At 39.2% G+C, this 18,160-nt stretch overlaps 1 protein-coding gene across 1 annotated transcript in view; it reads left to right on the top strand.

The window, feature by feature from the left end:
- Window positions 1–18,160, top strand: part of tmem132e (transmembrane protein 132E) — a 116,477-nt gene that overhangs the window by 56,784 nt on the left and 41,533 nt on the right. The window contains exons 4-5 of the mRNA XM_033978708.2: window positions 6,704–6,896; window positions 9,817–9,960. Of these exons, the coding sequence (XP_033834599.1) occupies window positions 6,704–6,896; window positions 9,817–9,960 (337 nt within the window). The remainder of the gene's footprint in view (window positions 1–6,703; window positions 6,897–9,816; window positions 9,961–18,160) is intronic.

Genomic DNA, 18,160 nt, shown 5'->3' with positions numbered 1-18,160 from the left:
TACATTCCTTATGTTTCCATTCATAGTGTGTAAGTGAACTATAAAATAACCAAAACATTATATAGAAAATATGAGCCTAATATCCTTTAGCAGCTCTGGTCTAGGGCAACACATCAGAATGGACATTTAAGGACCATACTGACGTTATGAGAAATGCCCAAGTGTGACCTCTTCTCTATTTACTGCCAGTGCCTTCACCCCAGACTTCAATGATCAGTGACCCATGCCCTGTAGCCTTCACTCGCCATTGCTGGTCAGGTGTGTGAATGTGTGTGTGGGGGTGTGTGTGTGTGTGAGTGTGTGGGGGTGTGGGAGGAGTCCCTTCGCACAGTCTGTGCTGGAGCTCTTGAAAAAGGGGGTATTATGCAAAATGCTTTTGTTTTCTTTTTTTGCTTTCTACCATGTTATACCATTGTTCCCTCATCAAAAACATGCCTAAAGAGGTTTCAGATGTCATCCATGCATGTTTGAGTGTTTTAGCGATGTCTCCCGGACCTTATATGACAATTTTCCATAAATATACAAAAGCATCAAAAATAAACTGTACACAAAAACGTCACTAACCTGATGCGATGTGCAGTAGTTTCATTAGCATTAACATTAACATTAGCACATTGATTGCATTGGGTATCTGAAGGCAGGGGTGAATACCTGTCTTCCCATATTCGTTTTGGTGAATATGGGATTTTCAAAACAATAAAAATTAACATAGTGATCTTAATATGTTATGTGTTAATACCCCATGACAGTAAAATACCTCCTCTTTAAACATTTCTGGGAGGTTGAGAGTGTTTATGCTGCGATGCTGCTGAATCGATTGAACAGTCTGTATATAGAGGTGTCACGGCTCTCTGCTGTTTGCTATGAAAAAAAGTATTGCTATGAAATCTGCTCACAAACACGTCTTCAGGAAAGCACTTTGAAAGAGCCGTGCATCAGAGCGCAGATTAAAGATAACAGAAAAACATTCCGTTTAAGAAATCCCATTTCTCTGTGCTCCCAGCGGTGAAGGGCTCCGTAACCCACCTGTCTGGGCATTTAACATTGGAAAAAGTAAAACTAACAGATAGATATTTACGACTGTCATTGTTGACTATTGCAAATGCATTCTTTTTCATAAATGTCTTATCAACTATCACTGTATAGCTTTGTAAAGAGATGAGTTGAAAAACAAATGGTTTCTATAAGCAGCACTGGAAAGCTGATGTGGTAGAGTATTGGGATGGAACGATAAACGATAATATTGTTTATCATGATAAAAAGGGTTGATAATAATTGTTTGTTCGTGGGACATTTTATTTTATTGTGATAATTGTGATAATCAATAAAGATTATGTCACTAGAATGTGAAAACAAAAGTTACTTCTCCGTGATGATTTCTTCTTGTTTTTACTTATAACAAACTGCAGTACTATAATAATTGTTTAAATATGGACTGAGAGTAAAAAAATATTTGGGGAAAGTACTACTCAAGTAAGAGTAACTTAAAAAAGTAACTGTCGGGACGTAACTGATTTATAATTTGACATTAATGTAACTGGATGTACAAAATATTAAATAATGCACAAAATCTGCTATTTTCAAAGGATAGACACAAAAAATGAGACAAACTAAACTGGTTTAAACCCCAGAGATTGAGCTCTGACCAGAGCAGAAGATACAGTGCAGTTATGTGTGTTTATTAATATAGAAAAAAAGAGACAGCTGTGGATTGGGACTGTACTCAGTAACTTATATGATTTAAAATCTAACCCATTGCAATTACATGGCTAGAATTATACTCAAGTACAGGTTTTAAAATCTACTAATAAACTAATTACAGTTAGGGTTGTCAAAAGTATCGAAAATCAGATACTAATCAATACTAAAACTACTTTTCAAACACCATAATCATTTGAGCAGGTATCAATACTAAAAAGTCACATTCACAGGACAGAAATGAACCTTTCCTGAATAATGTGAGAATGATCTTGAGCTGTATCAGAATAATATACCACAATAATAACAAAAAACACTATTTATTTAGACAATAGAATGCCATTTTCAGCATTAAATAAAAGTACTTTATTTTATATTACAATGTAGAGTTATATCTTTGTAATCCCTCAGTAGCCCAGGTAAAAATCAGTAACACGTATCCAGTCTATTCCTTAGTATTAAAATTAAGTTAGAAATGTTAGTATCATGACAACACAGAATTACAGTAATGTAATGTATTTGGAATACGTTACTTTCTGTGTGTAAGTGGTTTGTTTGTACACTCATCTAACCTGTATACACCCGCTCTTTCACTCTAATCACATGTATAATCAAGCAATGCAGCATAAGTATAGAGTCATTAAGCAGCTGCTAACAGTGTGTGGTGCTGTTTGTCTGCTTGTAAAAACTGAATGGATTGCCCTGACAATGATATGCTTGAAGGAAGAATAACAGCTCCCAAATATCACTCAGCTATAGTTACAATAAGCAATTTTCAAATAATACATGAAATCCTCTCCAGTTTGTCTGTATTGATTCAAAACCTCGAGCTACAAGTGAATGAAAAATCCCAGCATCATTGTACTCAAGTTAACATTTCAAGTTAAAGTACGACTGTTAATGTGCTTGTGATAGGTTGGTCTACTCATTTTAGTAAAACAGATTAAGGGCATCTTAATCACGTTGAGAGGAACCAGCTGAGGTGGCTCGGGCATCTGCTCAGGATGCCTCCTGGACACCTCCCTAGGGAGGTGTTCTGGGCATGTCCCACCGGGAGGAGGCCCCGGGGAAGACCCAGGACACGCTGGAGGGACTATGTCTCTCGGCTGGCCTGGGAACGCCTTGGGGTCCCACCGGAGGAGCTGGAGGACGTGTCCGGGGTGAGGGAAGTCTGGGAGTCCCTGCTTAGACTGCTGCCCCCGCGACCCGGCCCCGGATAAGCGGAAGAAAATGGATGGATGGATGGATAGATTAAGGGGGCGCTCACGTTAGCCCAATCGAACACGTGCACAATTTATGTTTGTGAATGAACTCACAGCGAGTCTTTGCTTACCTCCAATAAAGACTGTGGACAGAGACAAGATTTGAAGCCTCTCTCCTGTTTAACCCCGTGCCACACTGTTGTTTAATCTAACAAAGAGCACAGTGTGATGATGTCGGTTGTAGGGATGGGACGATATTAAATTTTAGACTCACGATTATCGTGGCCAAAATAATCGCGATTAACGATATTATCGCGATAAATATTAACCTGTTAACGTTCCGACAGCCCGGGCCTACTTTACAAATTTACAGCAATGTACATACACTTCTGCGTCACCCACACAAACAATCTACACATCAAATGAAAGCTGCGGTGCTCGTCTTTCTGGATATGCAAACCATTTTCACCTGCAATCACCACAGTGCTGACAGGAAAGACGTTTTTACAGAAAAGTCACAAAGTGTGAATCTGGACTTCACTTACCATTAACCGCTCTGGTTCTGTCAAACATCAACATATTCACACAAAGTTGGTCTCATTTGTTCCGTAAAGATCCAGAGAATATAATCCAGTCAAGAAATTATGTTCACAAAATAAGATCCTCCATGTCCAATCTGCTGCAGGAAAGTACTCCAAATATGAAATCTGCTCCGTCACTTCTTTGCATTTCTTTTGTCGATTTCAGGCATAATAAACGTCTGACAGCACCAACTTTGTTCCCTAGTGCTAAACACACGTGTTAGCTTGTGATTGACACCAGTGTTGGCCAATAAGGTGGGGGTTGTGGGTTACTGAGGCCGCAGACAGCGAATCAGTGCTACAGATGACTGAAAGTTTACGCCCCACTCTTCCCCTTGTAGAATCAACCAATTACATTACACACATTTAGTGACGTTTTCCCCTTACAGCCAATGAGCAGTGGGACAGGATGATGTATCACATGGCATGGTTCTCCGTAAACAGACGTACCCGGAAGAACATGTGTACTCCCCAATGCCATGCTGGCGAAATGGACCAGTCCTTGTTGCGACGGAAGTGACGCAAGTGCCCGTCGACGAACACTTAATTTTTTTTAATTAAGGCACTTTGGTGAATTGGGAAACGAGTGGATGCAGAAATCTGTGCATAATAGCGCATTTTACACACTGTTGTTTTGCGTTTTAAACATGACGAAGCGGACAAACCAAAGGGAGGACGTGATCGAGGACACTGTGGATGTTTGTACAAGTTAAACTAGAGGCATCTCTGACCTGGCAAAGAGTAAAGATCCCACAGTGGACTCAGGAGTAAGGGACCGTATTTTTTGATGGATTGGATGCTGTTCTCGATTGGTAAGCGTGGTTTATTCTGCTATTGACTTAATTGCAGGTAAAATATACCGTGTATAATCGTTAGCATTGCTTCTGTGCACATAGTGCGCATTCGGACCATGCGCTCTGGCACATTTGTGTTCAGCTGTATGAATTAGACTTAATTTGTCTATTGTTTAAAAGGTGTTGTTTTATTCTGCAGTTTGCATTATTGTAGGTAAAAATATAAGATGTGCACACATTAGCGTCTCATCTGTGCGCACGGGTGAAGCGCGCGCTGGTACGTTCCTGTGGAAAGTTACGGATCAGACTTTGTTTGTTGTTGATATCTGACAGAATATAGTTCAGACAGAGATAAGCACAGAAGCTACAAGTGTCATTGCTATGTCAGAGTGGGCAAACACCACAAACTAACATCAAAACGTTGTATTGGAACTGGAAACATGAGGCAGTGTGGTGCCATAAAGGCGATTATAATCGTGCGCGATGATCTCGATTATTAAAAAATGCCACGAACGATTAATTGCGGACCTTATTTATCGCGATTAACGATATTATCGTATATCGTCCCATCCATAGTCGGTTGTGCAGGTGTGAGCATGGGCCATAGAACCTTACATAATCTCGCTTGAGCACGGCACGGTTCAAAATGCCTAGTGTGAGTGTACCCTTAAGAGCTCTAAACGTAAGATTTAGCTCATTGGAAATCATGACGTCACACCAGAGATTTCCATACAGAAAAAAAAAAGTTGAAATACTGTTTAAAGTATCAAAAAAATGTGTAAATTGTGTTGAACTTTTGGACAGAATTCTCCCGAGTGTGTTGTCGTCAGTAAAGAACTCTCTAAAATAAAACTCTCTACTTCCTGTCATTTTCAACATATTTTTCAACTTTTCTTCGCAAATTGCTTCCTGCTTGATGTAAAACGATCATTTATATTCACGACAGCTGTTGTCTCACCAAATTAAGTCACAATTAGAGGATCATAAAACCTTGTCATCCGCATACGAGAAATCCATCCTCTGCATTTGACCCATTCTTCATTGCAGCTGCAGAACGTGAGATTGTAGTGTTGTCTCAGGTCGAGGACATTTCTGCTTGTGATCTTGTGACCTTGTGACTTTTCCTGTGGCCACTGCTGATTGTGGAAAAAGGTAGTGGTAGTGGACATTATTCAGAACATATTAACACAAGCACGCACAGACAAGCCTGTCTGTCTGCCTGAGGTTACGTCTGGTACTTTATATACAGATTGATTTTGTTTTCCAGCCCCATGTGATATTTTTTTTCTTTATTTTTTCTAATATGAATTGACCATGCGAGTCCATGATTAAGTAATCCACCTGTCAATCACGGCCATCTGTCTTCAGGGAGTTTCACTGGTGACCAGACTCACATCTTTGTTGTACTGAAGTGTGTATTCTGGATCCTAGGCAAGCTGTAATCTAAAAAACAGCAGACTTGTGTGTATTCCTGACTAGGAATCAACATCTGGGGAAGAGTCAGTTTCTCCTGACTGAGTGTCCAGGGTCAAAATGGTCAAAAGAGGACATCAAATTTCTCTTTGGCATGTCTTTATGAAATGAAATAAGTTAATGATGTTAATAATGGTTTTAGAAAATGGTGGATATTCTCATTTATATTATTATTAGTAGTAGTAATAGTAGGAATATTATTATTATATTATATTATCCTTTTTTATTATTTTTATTAGTAGTACTAGTACTAGTAGCAGCAGCAGCAGCAGTAGAAGTAATAGTGGTAGTAGCAGTAGTACTATTGTGCTTTGAGTGTCATGAAGCTAAATAAAAATGTGACCAATTTACCATTTCATATCGTGCTTTTCTACTTCCACTGCACACTCGGGAGAGAAAGGAACCACTCACCCATTTTCACACACATTTATACCAGAACTCCACTGAAAATGAGGTTCCAAATCCCAGCAGGACTATCATGATGAAATAAAGAATAAATAAATACACCAGAGTACATGAAGTGTCTTGCCCAAGGACACATGATTGATCATGGCAGCTGAGAACATACTGCCAATCAGCGGGTCAGTGGATCTGACAATTATATTAGTGGGTAACCACTTTCCCACTGCCGCCCCCTTGTAAGCCCTATCTCCTTTCACCACACGCTTTCTAGCTGATCCATGGGATAGCACAGGATTCACTGGCTCCTCTTCAGTCAATCCTGGGACCTTAGGGGCCTCCTCCTGGTGGAAAGAAGGAGAGGTCCAGGAAGCCTCCACAGGTCCTGATGATCCATAGGTTTATCCAGGCTCCTCCTGGTCCAAGCCTCATATTCTGTAATACTCATATCTGTATTTTTCTCATATATGTTTTATTTTAGCTTTGGCTTTGTTCTTACACTGTTTGGTCTTTATATTGTGTGCCTTGAGTAAATGTAACTTTTTTGTCTCTACAGGGACATACAGGGGAGCCTGGAGCTGATGCAGCTGGACTTTGAGATGGAGAACTTCACCAGCCTGTCAGTGACCCGCAGGATCAACTGGAACGTGGACTACCGAGGCCAGAGCCCAACCCCTGAATCCGACAAAGTGGTGACGGAGCTGACAGTGGTGCAAAAGGACATCCAGGCTATCATCCCCATCGCCATGGTGAGTACATCAAACTCATCATCATGGTGAGTACATCCTTTCTCGTCACCACTGTGAGTACATTCGCCTCATTGCCATGGTGAGTACATCAAACAAACACTTCCCTTCCCATCAAGGTAATGTGAATATTATCCTTGTTACCATAGTCTGCAAAAGACAGTTTCATCACCGTCACCATGGTGATCGCAGGACACATTGCCATCCTCGTCACCATGGTGATCACAGGACACATTGTCATCTTCATGACCATGAAGACAGGGATGGGTAGGGATTCAAAAAATAAATATATAAATAAAGTTATGACCACAAACATCAAGCAGGGCATTTTTGTGTCATACATGTCTACATTTCACCTGGGTCTGGATGCTTATACCTGTAGTTTCTACCCTCCTCTGATGGATGTCAGCTGCATCTGAATATCATTTTCAGGAGAATACACATAAACAGCATCACAAATGTCAGATTGGAGAAGCTGGTGACTAGTTGGCTTAACAAACCTCACATAAATAGCCCAGAAGCGGTCTGAACAGTGACAACAGGGGGATTAGGACTACAGTCACTGAGATCAAGGCCCAGAAGCAGCAGAACTTTCACAAGAGTCGAACTTCAAAACTCTTGAGGGATTATGTGTGATATTGTTGGACAGGGCTAATGGGAGTTTTTGTATTGCATGAGTGTGTTACCAAATATACAATGTTCACAAGTGAGTAATGAATCAGTAATACGTCAGTGACTGTCATTTAGCTAAAATATTATGTTCATGTTCCCTATGCAAGTTGGAAGTAAGTTATCCCTTCAATTTGTATTAATTTTGAGGCCTTATAATGTAGTTTGTCTTTGTGCTAGAGAGTAATGCGAAGGCTTGGAGACTGTAGTTTTCAGTAAAAACAGCATGTGTCTATCTTTTGGTGGTGGTTCAAAAATATATGTGCAGCTAAAGTGCACCACATGTTTTCTCTGGCATTGGTGGGAGTCCAGTGCATTTCCAAAGACTAGATCTGTTAAAACCCTGCCTTTTCTCTCCTGTTCTCCCTCTGACCAGGCACTATGTTTACATTCACACCAGGAAAACTGAACAACTGGCCTAGTCCAATTTAAACCAATTTATCAAACTGCTGTGGCCTCGAGAACTATGATTGTGGAGTCGTGAATAGAATCTCAAAGATCCCATTAACACATCTGGAGAAGTCTGTACATACTCTTTACACAAATATTAGACATGTGTTGGGACATGTACTCACTCATTTTAGGTCAGCAGTGGTGACAAACTATCGTCCCTCCCACTGAGCACTGTTTTGGTCCACTACGTTAAAGTGAAAATGAAACTTACCGAAGCTTCACTGTAGGGGATATTTGTGCTGCAAATAACTGAATTAAAACAGCTCCAGCATGTCTGAAAATAAATAATGAGCATAAATGAGATGTCACTTATCTATTTCCACCAAAAGTGTGTTTATGTGTATGATAGTCTTTTTTATTAGCAATTATAGCTGGCAAGTTTTAGTGCTAAAGCTAAATTACTATAAGCACCTGAACGTCTTGTAGCCCCAATTCGCTCCTATTTGTTTTTTTACAAATAGGAGCTGTAGACTGGGACACTGTCTTACTTGCAAATAGGGAATTTTATTAAGACGTCAATGTCATTTCTGTCCAAGGGCTTCATCAGGCAAATAGGGGAAGAGCTCTAAATGGCCATCTTAAATAGGGTGTGGCAAGAAGAAGAAGAGCAACAAGAGTGACAGGTCGTAAAATGAACAGAGTACCCAAAAAACTTTTTACACATATTATTAGTATTATTATTATTGTAGGTAAAATGTTTTTGGGCTGTTCTCTCTCCTCCAAAGCAACCATTTTCAAGAAATTGATGTACAAAGTTCTCATTCATACAGTGCATTTGGATTTCTCCGTGCATGTAAACGTAGTGAGTGAAGCAGTGTGACACCTCCATGCTATGTTCAGAAGGTGATGAAAGCAGCTGAAAGACTCTGGACCTCAGTGAACCTGCTGAGTTCTGAACATGAGCCTTTAAAAGCAGGACACCTGCATGACTGATGAAACACCCAAGAATCTGTGTCCGATCTGTGAATATGACCCCAATGTGCCCATGTGCCCAAACAAACATGTCTGAACTGCCTGATGTTACGCCCTGGTCCTTTCCTCACCAAAATATTCTCATAATACGATAAAACATGCATAGTCAGATCAGCATCTGGTGAAGGGTCAGCTCCTCCTGGCCAAGTGTCCAAGGTCAAGATGGTCAAAAGGAAAGAACCAATTTCACTTTGGTATGTCTTTATGTAATGAAACAAGATTCCACATAAACCAGGTCAGTTTTCTGCAACCGATGATCACATCAAATGGCGAATGCTCTCATTTATATTTGTATAGTGCTTTTCTACTCCAGTGCACACTGAGAGAGGAAGGAACCACTCATCCTTTCGCACACACATTTATACCAGGACTCCCCAGAGATTTTAAGGACTTTCCCATCCAAGACTATCCCAGTTAAATAAAGAATAAATAAATGTAACAGTGTTTAGTTTAGTTTAGTCTTTATTTAAGGGACCATGTACAGAGACATTAAGCATAAAACAGAGATGTTCTGCATCAGATTATAGCTAAGTAGCTAATTTCCATCTGCAGTCCCTGGTTTACAGAGAAAAAATACAGTAATCACAATAATAATAAAAAACAGATAAGAACTTATAGTTTATATGCACATTCGCACGTCTCAGTCATTCATCCAGTTCAGACACTCTAATGCACACACATTACCATGCTTAAAATACATATGTAGTGTACATGAAGTGTCTTGCCCAAGTGTCTCATGGCAGCTGAGATCAAACTGCCAACCGATCAACCACCCAAGAATCTCTGTCCGATCTGTGAATATGACTCCAGTTTTCCCATATCTCCACAGGACACAGAGATCATTAATACGGCCATCCTGACTGGCCGCACTGTGGCTATCCCAGTCAAAATGGTGTCCATCGAGATGAACGGAGGAGTCAACGACGTCTCTGCATTTGTCCAGTGCAAGTCCACCAATGAGGACATTGTCAAGGTGGGTGGACCATGTACTAGGGTTTTCGAAACCAAATACTTATTTGAACAATTATCGATACTAAAAAAGTCACAATCACAGAACAGCTTTAAAATGATCCTGAGCTGTATCAGAAGAAGTATAAGACACATAGACTAGTGTACACCCATGGACCACTATGGAACCTATCCGAACGACTGAGGGATTACACAGATATAAGGCCACAAGATAATGTAAAAGAAAGTACTACCATTTAGTGCTGAAAATGACTTTCTATGGTGTGTTTAATTATCATTGTGGTATCGGAATCGGTATTCAGTATCAAGTCTATTCTTTAGTATCAAAATCGACTATCACTACCATGTACTGCTGTTAGTGTGGCCAGAAGCCCAGTCCGAGCCAGCACACTTAATATAGAGCTGATTCAATTGGGTCCCTGCAGCACAAAATCAATAGATGTCCAAGAGCGGTGTGTGAGTGAATGAGCTCTGGAGAGTGGAGAGGCAGATGTACTCTGTGTGGAACTTGTTTCTTTGCTAGTTCAATTCCCCATACCCACAATACTGTACATACTGTTTTTGGGATTCTGAAAGAAAAGGAGAAACAGACCGTTAGGATAATTACTGCATCGACTTGCTGTTCATTAAAGGTCCTATATTATGCAATCCTGGTCAGATTGTGTTAAATAAACCTCAGATTAAAGTCTAACAAAGCTTCAGACAGAGCAATGCCTACAGTTAGCATCACACCCCCGGGGAATGTTGATGTCTTCAGCTGCGAAATATCAGTAGACCCTGCCCTTCATCTGACATTATAATCATCAAATTGTAGAACGTGAACGCAGCCATTAAATATGATCAGTGAAATTTTACAGTCAGAGAGCCATTATACCATGTCCAATACTTTGCACATCTTTACTTGTTTTTTTACATTCCCAGAGTTCAACATAACTAAGCGTCTAGACAGATTTACAGCTCGCATTTTGACTGCGTTTTTATCCTTTAGCCTAAGTGTCAGCTCTGGAGGGTAATGCCATATTAAAGACTTTATGATATTTCTCACACAAGGTCAGGGCTATAAACAGGACATAAAGGTATACAGGGATAATGGACTTAAATCAGCTTCAATATGCTCTCCAGTCACACGGGCTCCTGCTCTGTGCACATGACACCTTAGATCACCCATTGCACTAAAACACAGTTAACATGATTTTTCAAGTTTTTGCAAAAGATTTGACTTATTTTGACCTTTTGGTGAAGCTTATAATTGTACTTCCAAGTGAGAAATTAGAAATTACCTGGCAATCAAACTGTTTCTAATTTACACTATTGTTTGATCTGCTGCCATATTGGTTCTTGGAAGTCATGTGGCGCTGTACCAGATTTTTACGAGAAGATCTAGTTCATTGTAAACGCTTTGCAGAGCATTCCTAGCATCCTAATTGTTCACACCGTAATGTGTTTTGTTTTGTTTCATTGAGTATCGAGTCTATATCCTTAGTATCAAAATCGAGTTTGACTACTACTGAGTCACGACAAAGCTATCAACTCATCTTTATAATTAGATGCAGACAGTATCAGTATTATTTTAACCTTAAGAGCTGCTTATACTATATATCTGTACTGGGACAAGACACATTTTGCTCATATACATAGAAAAAAAATCAGGTACAGGGCCTTTAACTGTCCAAATGATCAGTATTATATTAGTTTTTAGGTGTTTTGAGCTTTTACCTCTTAGATTAATAACTGTAGTTCATTATAAGTTTGGGAAACAAGCTATGGAAAGCCCTTCGATGGAACCAATATGGCACTGACAATCCCGATGTCCAGAAATCTGCGCTGAGTAACCCGACGTGATGCAACGATTTGTCATCATGTAACAAGTTATAATATATATTTTTAAAACATCTTGATTGTTTTAGATTTAAGTGCATATAAAAGGTTGCCATGTTTTTCTAAGCCTGACTTGTTTGATGGGATAGTACCTGTGCTAAATATTATAGATTTACATCAGTTAAGTGGCAGTTTGTAAAAAAAAACTTTGAAAAGAAAAATACAGGAAGTAGCACTGAACAGAATCCCTCTACCTATGCCACCAACGCTGAAAATTCCATCTAAAATGCAGAGACAATTGACGCAAGGAAGACATTTTTTTGGCACATTTAAGTTTAATCATAACTATTGTTCAGTTTAGAGGTGTTGGCCCTTGTTTACTTTATGGTTGCATAAAGTAACAGAATCACCTCTATCACTTCTAAGTATGTCACAATTGCTGCCCATGTCTAACCAGGAAGTAAAATTATAAACTTTATCAAAATGTAAAAGCTAGACCTCATAAAATCATAAATGTAATCATTCTAACCTGTCATATGTACTTTTTTGGCATATATTTTCATGTATGGATATCAGAGATGGAGAGATTCCTTATAAAACGTATCTCTACTTCCTGAACTCATTTTCAACTTCTTTTCACAAACTGCCAGTGCACTGATGTAAACTGTGATAAATATTTGCCAAGGGCGTTATTTCACCAAACGAAAAGATAGTTCTTCAAACCTGAAAAGCTGTCCTATACACTTTAAATCTGTGTGGGAGCCGTTGTAAAAGTGTTCACGTCGCCACAGTAAAAGAGTGGCCAGAGTCTGCCTGATGAAAGCGCTCAAGGTCAGGCAGTTTATAGCCTGGCCATCCTCCCACGTCTCCTGTCTCCTCTCTCCATCGGACTAGTTTTCTTCAGATGGCTCTGTATTTATCAGCTTTAAAGGTCCTATATTATGTGAAAGTGACTTGTGAGTTTAAGTCAAGTTATAATGCTGTTATCTCATCAAAAGCATACTCAAAGTTGGGTTTTGTTTCATTTACACTTGTTTAAATAGTCCGGAATCATTAAACTGTGTACATTTTTAAAGTTCAAAATGCTCTGTTCCACCTTTTGATGTCATGTAGTGGTAGTTGTCAAGTTAGCAGCTACCTTTTACCTTAAATTCAGAAGAGATTAGCAATTCCATGGCTGAATTCATCCAAATTATTCTAGTGAAGGTGTATTGAGTTTAAAACATAGTGGAGCACTTCCTGCATTCCCACATGACATCACAAGGTGGAACAGAGTGTTTTCTGTTTGAGAGGAGACCCCTGTCTAAATATGCAGGATGTGTGTGTTAAATGTGTGAATGAAACAAAACACAACTCCAGTTATGTTTTGATAAGGGAACAACATTATAACATAGATCAGAAAACAGCATAATACGGGCCCTTTAAATCCAAGATAATTTGATTGTGCAACTCCTCCTGCAGTGGTCGGCCCCAGTCCAGTGGAGGAGCAGGTGGTGCGTTCAGGTGCCAGTCCATAGAGATCGTTTCTCATTTTTCAGTGTCCATTAAAGGTGAGGTCGGGCTGCAGGCTATGGAGAGGGTTTGCTTCAGTGCTTCTACCATTGAACACTCCACTCTCATTTAGACTGAGCACTTCAGCCTGACAGACCCATAAACCTCCTCAAAAGCAGACAGTGGAGAACTGGACCAGAGGAAGACCTATTTACAAGCAATCTGCCTCATTCATGAAGCATTCTTAGAAAACAAGTTTGTACTTAAAGGCCCAAATTATGCTGTTTTCTGATCTATGTCATAATGTTGTTTGTCTTGTGAGCTTTAAGCCTTATCAAAATGTTATTTCCTCAGGAAACATACCTGGAGTTGTGTTTTGTGTTTAATGCACAATGTGTTTTTAATCCACAAACCCCACACATTTAGGCTCTCAAACAGAAAACACTGCTTGTGTCTGCTATATACATTTGAAACCAGAAGCTTACATACACTATATATTCCTTTTCTTTTTTCTCATTATCTGACATAAAATCAGGCTAAACTTTTCCTATTTTGGCAGAATAATGAGAGAAGGTTTTTTTTAGACAATTTTTTATTATTTTCTCCAAAGTCAGAAGTTTACATACAGTAAGATTACTAGGCATTTAAACAATTTTGGAAAAGCCAGATGATGACGTCATCATCTGAAGCTTCTGATAGGTTTTTTGACAAGATTTGAGTTAATCACACCTGTGGATGTCTTTGAAGGCACAACCTGAAACACACTGCTTCTTTGTGTAACATCATGGGAAAGTCAAAATAAATCAGACAAGATATCAGAATGAGAATTGTGGACTTGTAGAAGTCTGGTTCATCCTTGAGTCCAATTTCCAAATGCCTGAAGGTGCCACGTTCATCTGTTCAGACAATTATACAAAAATATAATCATACCACTCAGGAAGGAGACAGGTTTTGTGTCTCAGAGATGAACTTGCTTTGGTCTGAAATGTGCATATTAACCCAAGAACAAAAGCAAAAGACCTTGTGAAGATGCTGCTGAAGCTGTAAGAGTGTGTCATTATCCACAGTGAATGAGGACTGTACCGACATGGGCTGAAAAAACACTCTGGCAGGAAGAAGCCATTACTCCAAAAGAAACATATAAAAGCCAGATCACAGTTTGCAAATGCACACAGGGAAAAAGACCTTCATTTTTGTAGACATGACCTGTGGTTTGTCTAAACTAAAATAGAACTGTTTATCCATAATGGGCATCATTACATTTGTAGGAAAAAGGGGGAAGCTTGCACCATCCCATCTCTGAAATACAGGGGCGGCAGCATCATTTTGGGGGTTGTTTTGTTGCTGAAAGGACTGGTGCACTTCACAAAATATCATGAGGAAAGAACATTATGTGGAAATACTGATGCAACGTCTGAGGATATCAGCCAGGAAGTTAAAGCTTGAGCACAAATGGGTCTTTCAAATGGACAGTGACCTGAAGCATACTGCCAAACTGGTTACAAAGTGTCTTAAGGATAACAAAGTCAATGTTTTGAAGTGGCCATCACAAACCCTGGTCTCAATCCTATTGAAAATGTATCGGCCGACACGAAAAGGCGTGTGTGAGTAAGGCGGTCTACAAACTTAGCTGAATTACACCAGTTCTGTCAGGAGAAATAGGTCAAAATTCCTGCCAACTATTGCGAGAAGCCTGTGGAAGGATATCCAAAACGTTTGACCCAAGTTGCATAATAATAATAATGATGATAATAAATGTACGTAAACTTGTGGCTTTTAAGAAAGTTATGAAAAAGTTGTTTAAAAAATCCTCATTATTCTGTCATTTAACAAATAGAAATCATTTTGGTAATCCTAATTGACCTAAAACAGGAAAAATCTAGTCTGATTTCATGTCGGACAATGAGAAAAAAGCATGTGTGTCTTTGTCTTTGTATATAGTGTATGTAAACTTCTGGTTTCAACTGTAGATAATCTATGACACTCATGGATCATTATGTTATAATTTGGACATTTTAAATCATAATATACATCTAAAATGACTTAATAAACGAGACAAGTCCACTGACCTCCACGTTGGGTGCGGGTTGGGTGCCCAATGGGAGCTGACGTCGCCCTAAACGCCATCACAACTACTGTGCAGTTGTCAGCACCAAGTATGGATAGCTACAGATCAAACTAGCAAGTAGTAGATTTTATTTTATTTTTTTACTAAAATTACTACATGACACTGCTGAATCCTACGTGTATCACAGATTATGAAAATAAAATTGGAGAACAAAGAGCAATGGGCGTATTCCGGTTGCAGTGAAATTGGGTATTGATTGATATGGCGTCTTGAAAAGGAACGATTAAGATTACTCAAACATGCACAAATCACTTCAAAAACAAATTCAAAAGTGTAAATGAGAAGAAACAACTATAACATGGTTAAAAGCTCTGAAAAGTCCTCTCAGATCTGTTTTAAACTCCACACACCTTCATTAGAATCATTTGGATAATTTCAAGCCCGGAATTTCGCATCTCTACTGAGCAAAAGGTAAAAGGAGCTGTTAACCTGAAAACTACTACTTCATCACATCACAACATGGAACAGAGAATTTTGAGCTTTGTAGACAGACTAATAATAGAGGATTATTCAAGCATGTCAATGAAACAAAACACAACTCCAGGTAAATTTTTGATGTGTAAACAAAATTATAAAATAGATCAGAAAATAGTATTATTTGGACCCTTTAAAAAGACATTTGGCTGCAAAACAAGACATAACATTTTCTTAAAGTGGAAATTACAAACATTTTCTTAAAAAAAATCATGAATGAGGCCTAATACCCAGTGTAAACTACTGTACTATGTGCAAACAAAGCATTTTCTACAAAATGCACTTTCATTGCAAAAGCTTCAAAAGGGTCTAATTAAAAAAATACGATGATAATGAGCAGCAGTAATGAAGTCGCTTTTTATGAGACTTGAGCTGACTCATGTTCTGTTGAACTGGGGCATTTCACAGCAGCACTCCATAAACGAAGCCTCTCACTGGTCTGTCCCACTTCTCAAAGTGGAGTCCTGTTACCCCTGCTTAAACTGTCTATGTATAGCAAACGAAAAACTCTATTCTGTCAACTGGACAAAAGTTGTTAAGTGAAGACATTTTGCCACTCATCCAAGCATTTTCTTCAGATTACTGGTGGACACTGCCTTATATCTATTTGAAGGGAGGAGCTAACTACAGTGAAACTAACACACCTGTTGTTTACAGTTTCTGTTTGTTGGCTAGGTCTAAGGAGCTACACTAACTGTGAACTGTGAGTCATATTTTGCATAATAGTTCAGCCCCCTAATGGATGCTCTCACACCTATTAGCATACTCTATTGTTTTCCTTGTTTTGGTTTAGGTCTAAGTGCCCCATTCCTGTTGAAAGATAGTTTTTCTTAACAAAAACTGCCTCTTTAACTCCCCTCTCAGACCATTTTGTTTCTTTGGCAAAGATTTGTACCTCATTATCTTTAAAGGAGTGGTGGCTTTGAGATGGAGATGTACAGCAGATTGGGGTCCTGAGCTGCTCTCATGATGGTGTTGGACATTCTCTTATGGAGTGGCTGTTTTGTTTCTCCAATAAAACGCTCACTGCACTCTTCACTACACTGAATGGAGTAGACCACATTGCTTTGTTGGCTCAGGGTTAACCGGTTTCTGTAGGTTTGAAATAGACAGTTTTTCAGAAAGCCTTGTAGGGAATAGTTACGCCTTTTCGCTGTTGTCCTGTGGCTCTCTTAGATCTATTGAAGGCCCATTTTGGATTTTCACTTTCCCCTCTGTGCTTGTACGAATCACTTAAGCCCTGTGTTGTAGAGCACAAATAACAAATAAGGTTTGTGCTGCAGTGGATAGTGTGAATCAAAAAGGAAGTATTAGTCGGTGTGTGGGCTTCCTCAAGATTTCCACCTACCTAATATGGTGCTCTGTGTAGCCAACCAGAGGAGCCAGGATGGTCATCAGGTGTTTGGCCACATTTTACATGATAAGACGGTGCTACATACAATGGGTCTGGGAGGTACTCACTGTTTATGCTTTTTGGGAGGCCATAGATGCAAGGAATGGTGTCACCAGGATAGAGTCTGTAACACAGCTGTCGATCAGTGACTTCTTCCTACTCCAGCCTCTGTAACCAGTTTATGATCTTCTTCTTGTACCCACTGGTAGAGTTTTGTTTCAGTAACTCATAGGTGGTGGTGTGAGGTTAGGTTCTTTTTGGGGTTGAATAAACTTTTTGTATTGTATTGTTATGTGATGTTCTTTGGTTTGCTTGTGTCGTTTCAACTGATCTATGACTATGAAGATGTTGATCCTCTGAAATATTTCCTCTGGAACTAAAGTAGGTATCCTGTTTTGTAAGCTCTTTATTATAAACTTTTAAAATCTCAGTGAGAACATTCAGACAGCTAATTCTAAAGCTGAGTATCTTACTAAGGTAATGCTGGGTTAAACTAGCTGTCCCATGTGCTGGTTCTAGTGTCTAACTGTTTCTGTCAACATTTAAGGTTAAAGCACAAGTGATTCTTATTTTCTTCTAACGTCTTGGTGTTATCTTCCAGCTAACATATTACGCAAAATTGACTTTTGTGAGTTATAAGCCATGGTATAATGCTCTTACCTTATCAAAAACATACCTGGAGTTGTGTTTTGTTTCAATCACACACTAGTCTGTCTACATTTCCAAAGCTCAAAATGCTCTGTTCCAACTTGTGATGTCATGTAATGATAGTATTCAAGATGACACCGTTTACCTTTTGTTTAGTAGAGATTGGGAGTTCCATTGCTGAAGTTATCGAAATGATTCTAGTGAAGGTGTATGGAGTTTAAAAACACAGTGGAGCACTTCCTGTATTACCAC

Source organism: Periophthalmus magnuspinnatus, chromosome 14 (genome assembly GCF_009829125.3).
Source record: "Periophthalmus magnuspinnatus isolate fPerMag1 chromosome 14, fPerMag1.2.pri, whole genome shotgun sequence".
NCBI lineage: Eukaryota > Metazoa > Chordata > Actinopteri > Gobiiformes > Gobiidae > Periophthalmus > Periophthalmus magnuspinnatus.
Note: the sequence above shows the minus strand (reverse complement) of the source record. Positions and strands in the feature narration are given on the sequence as shown.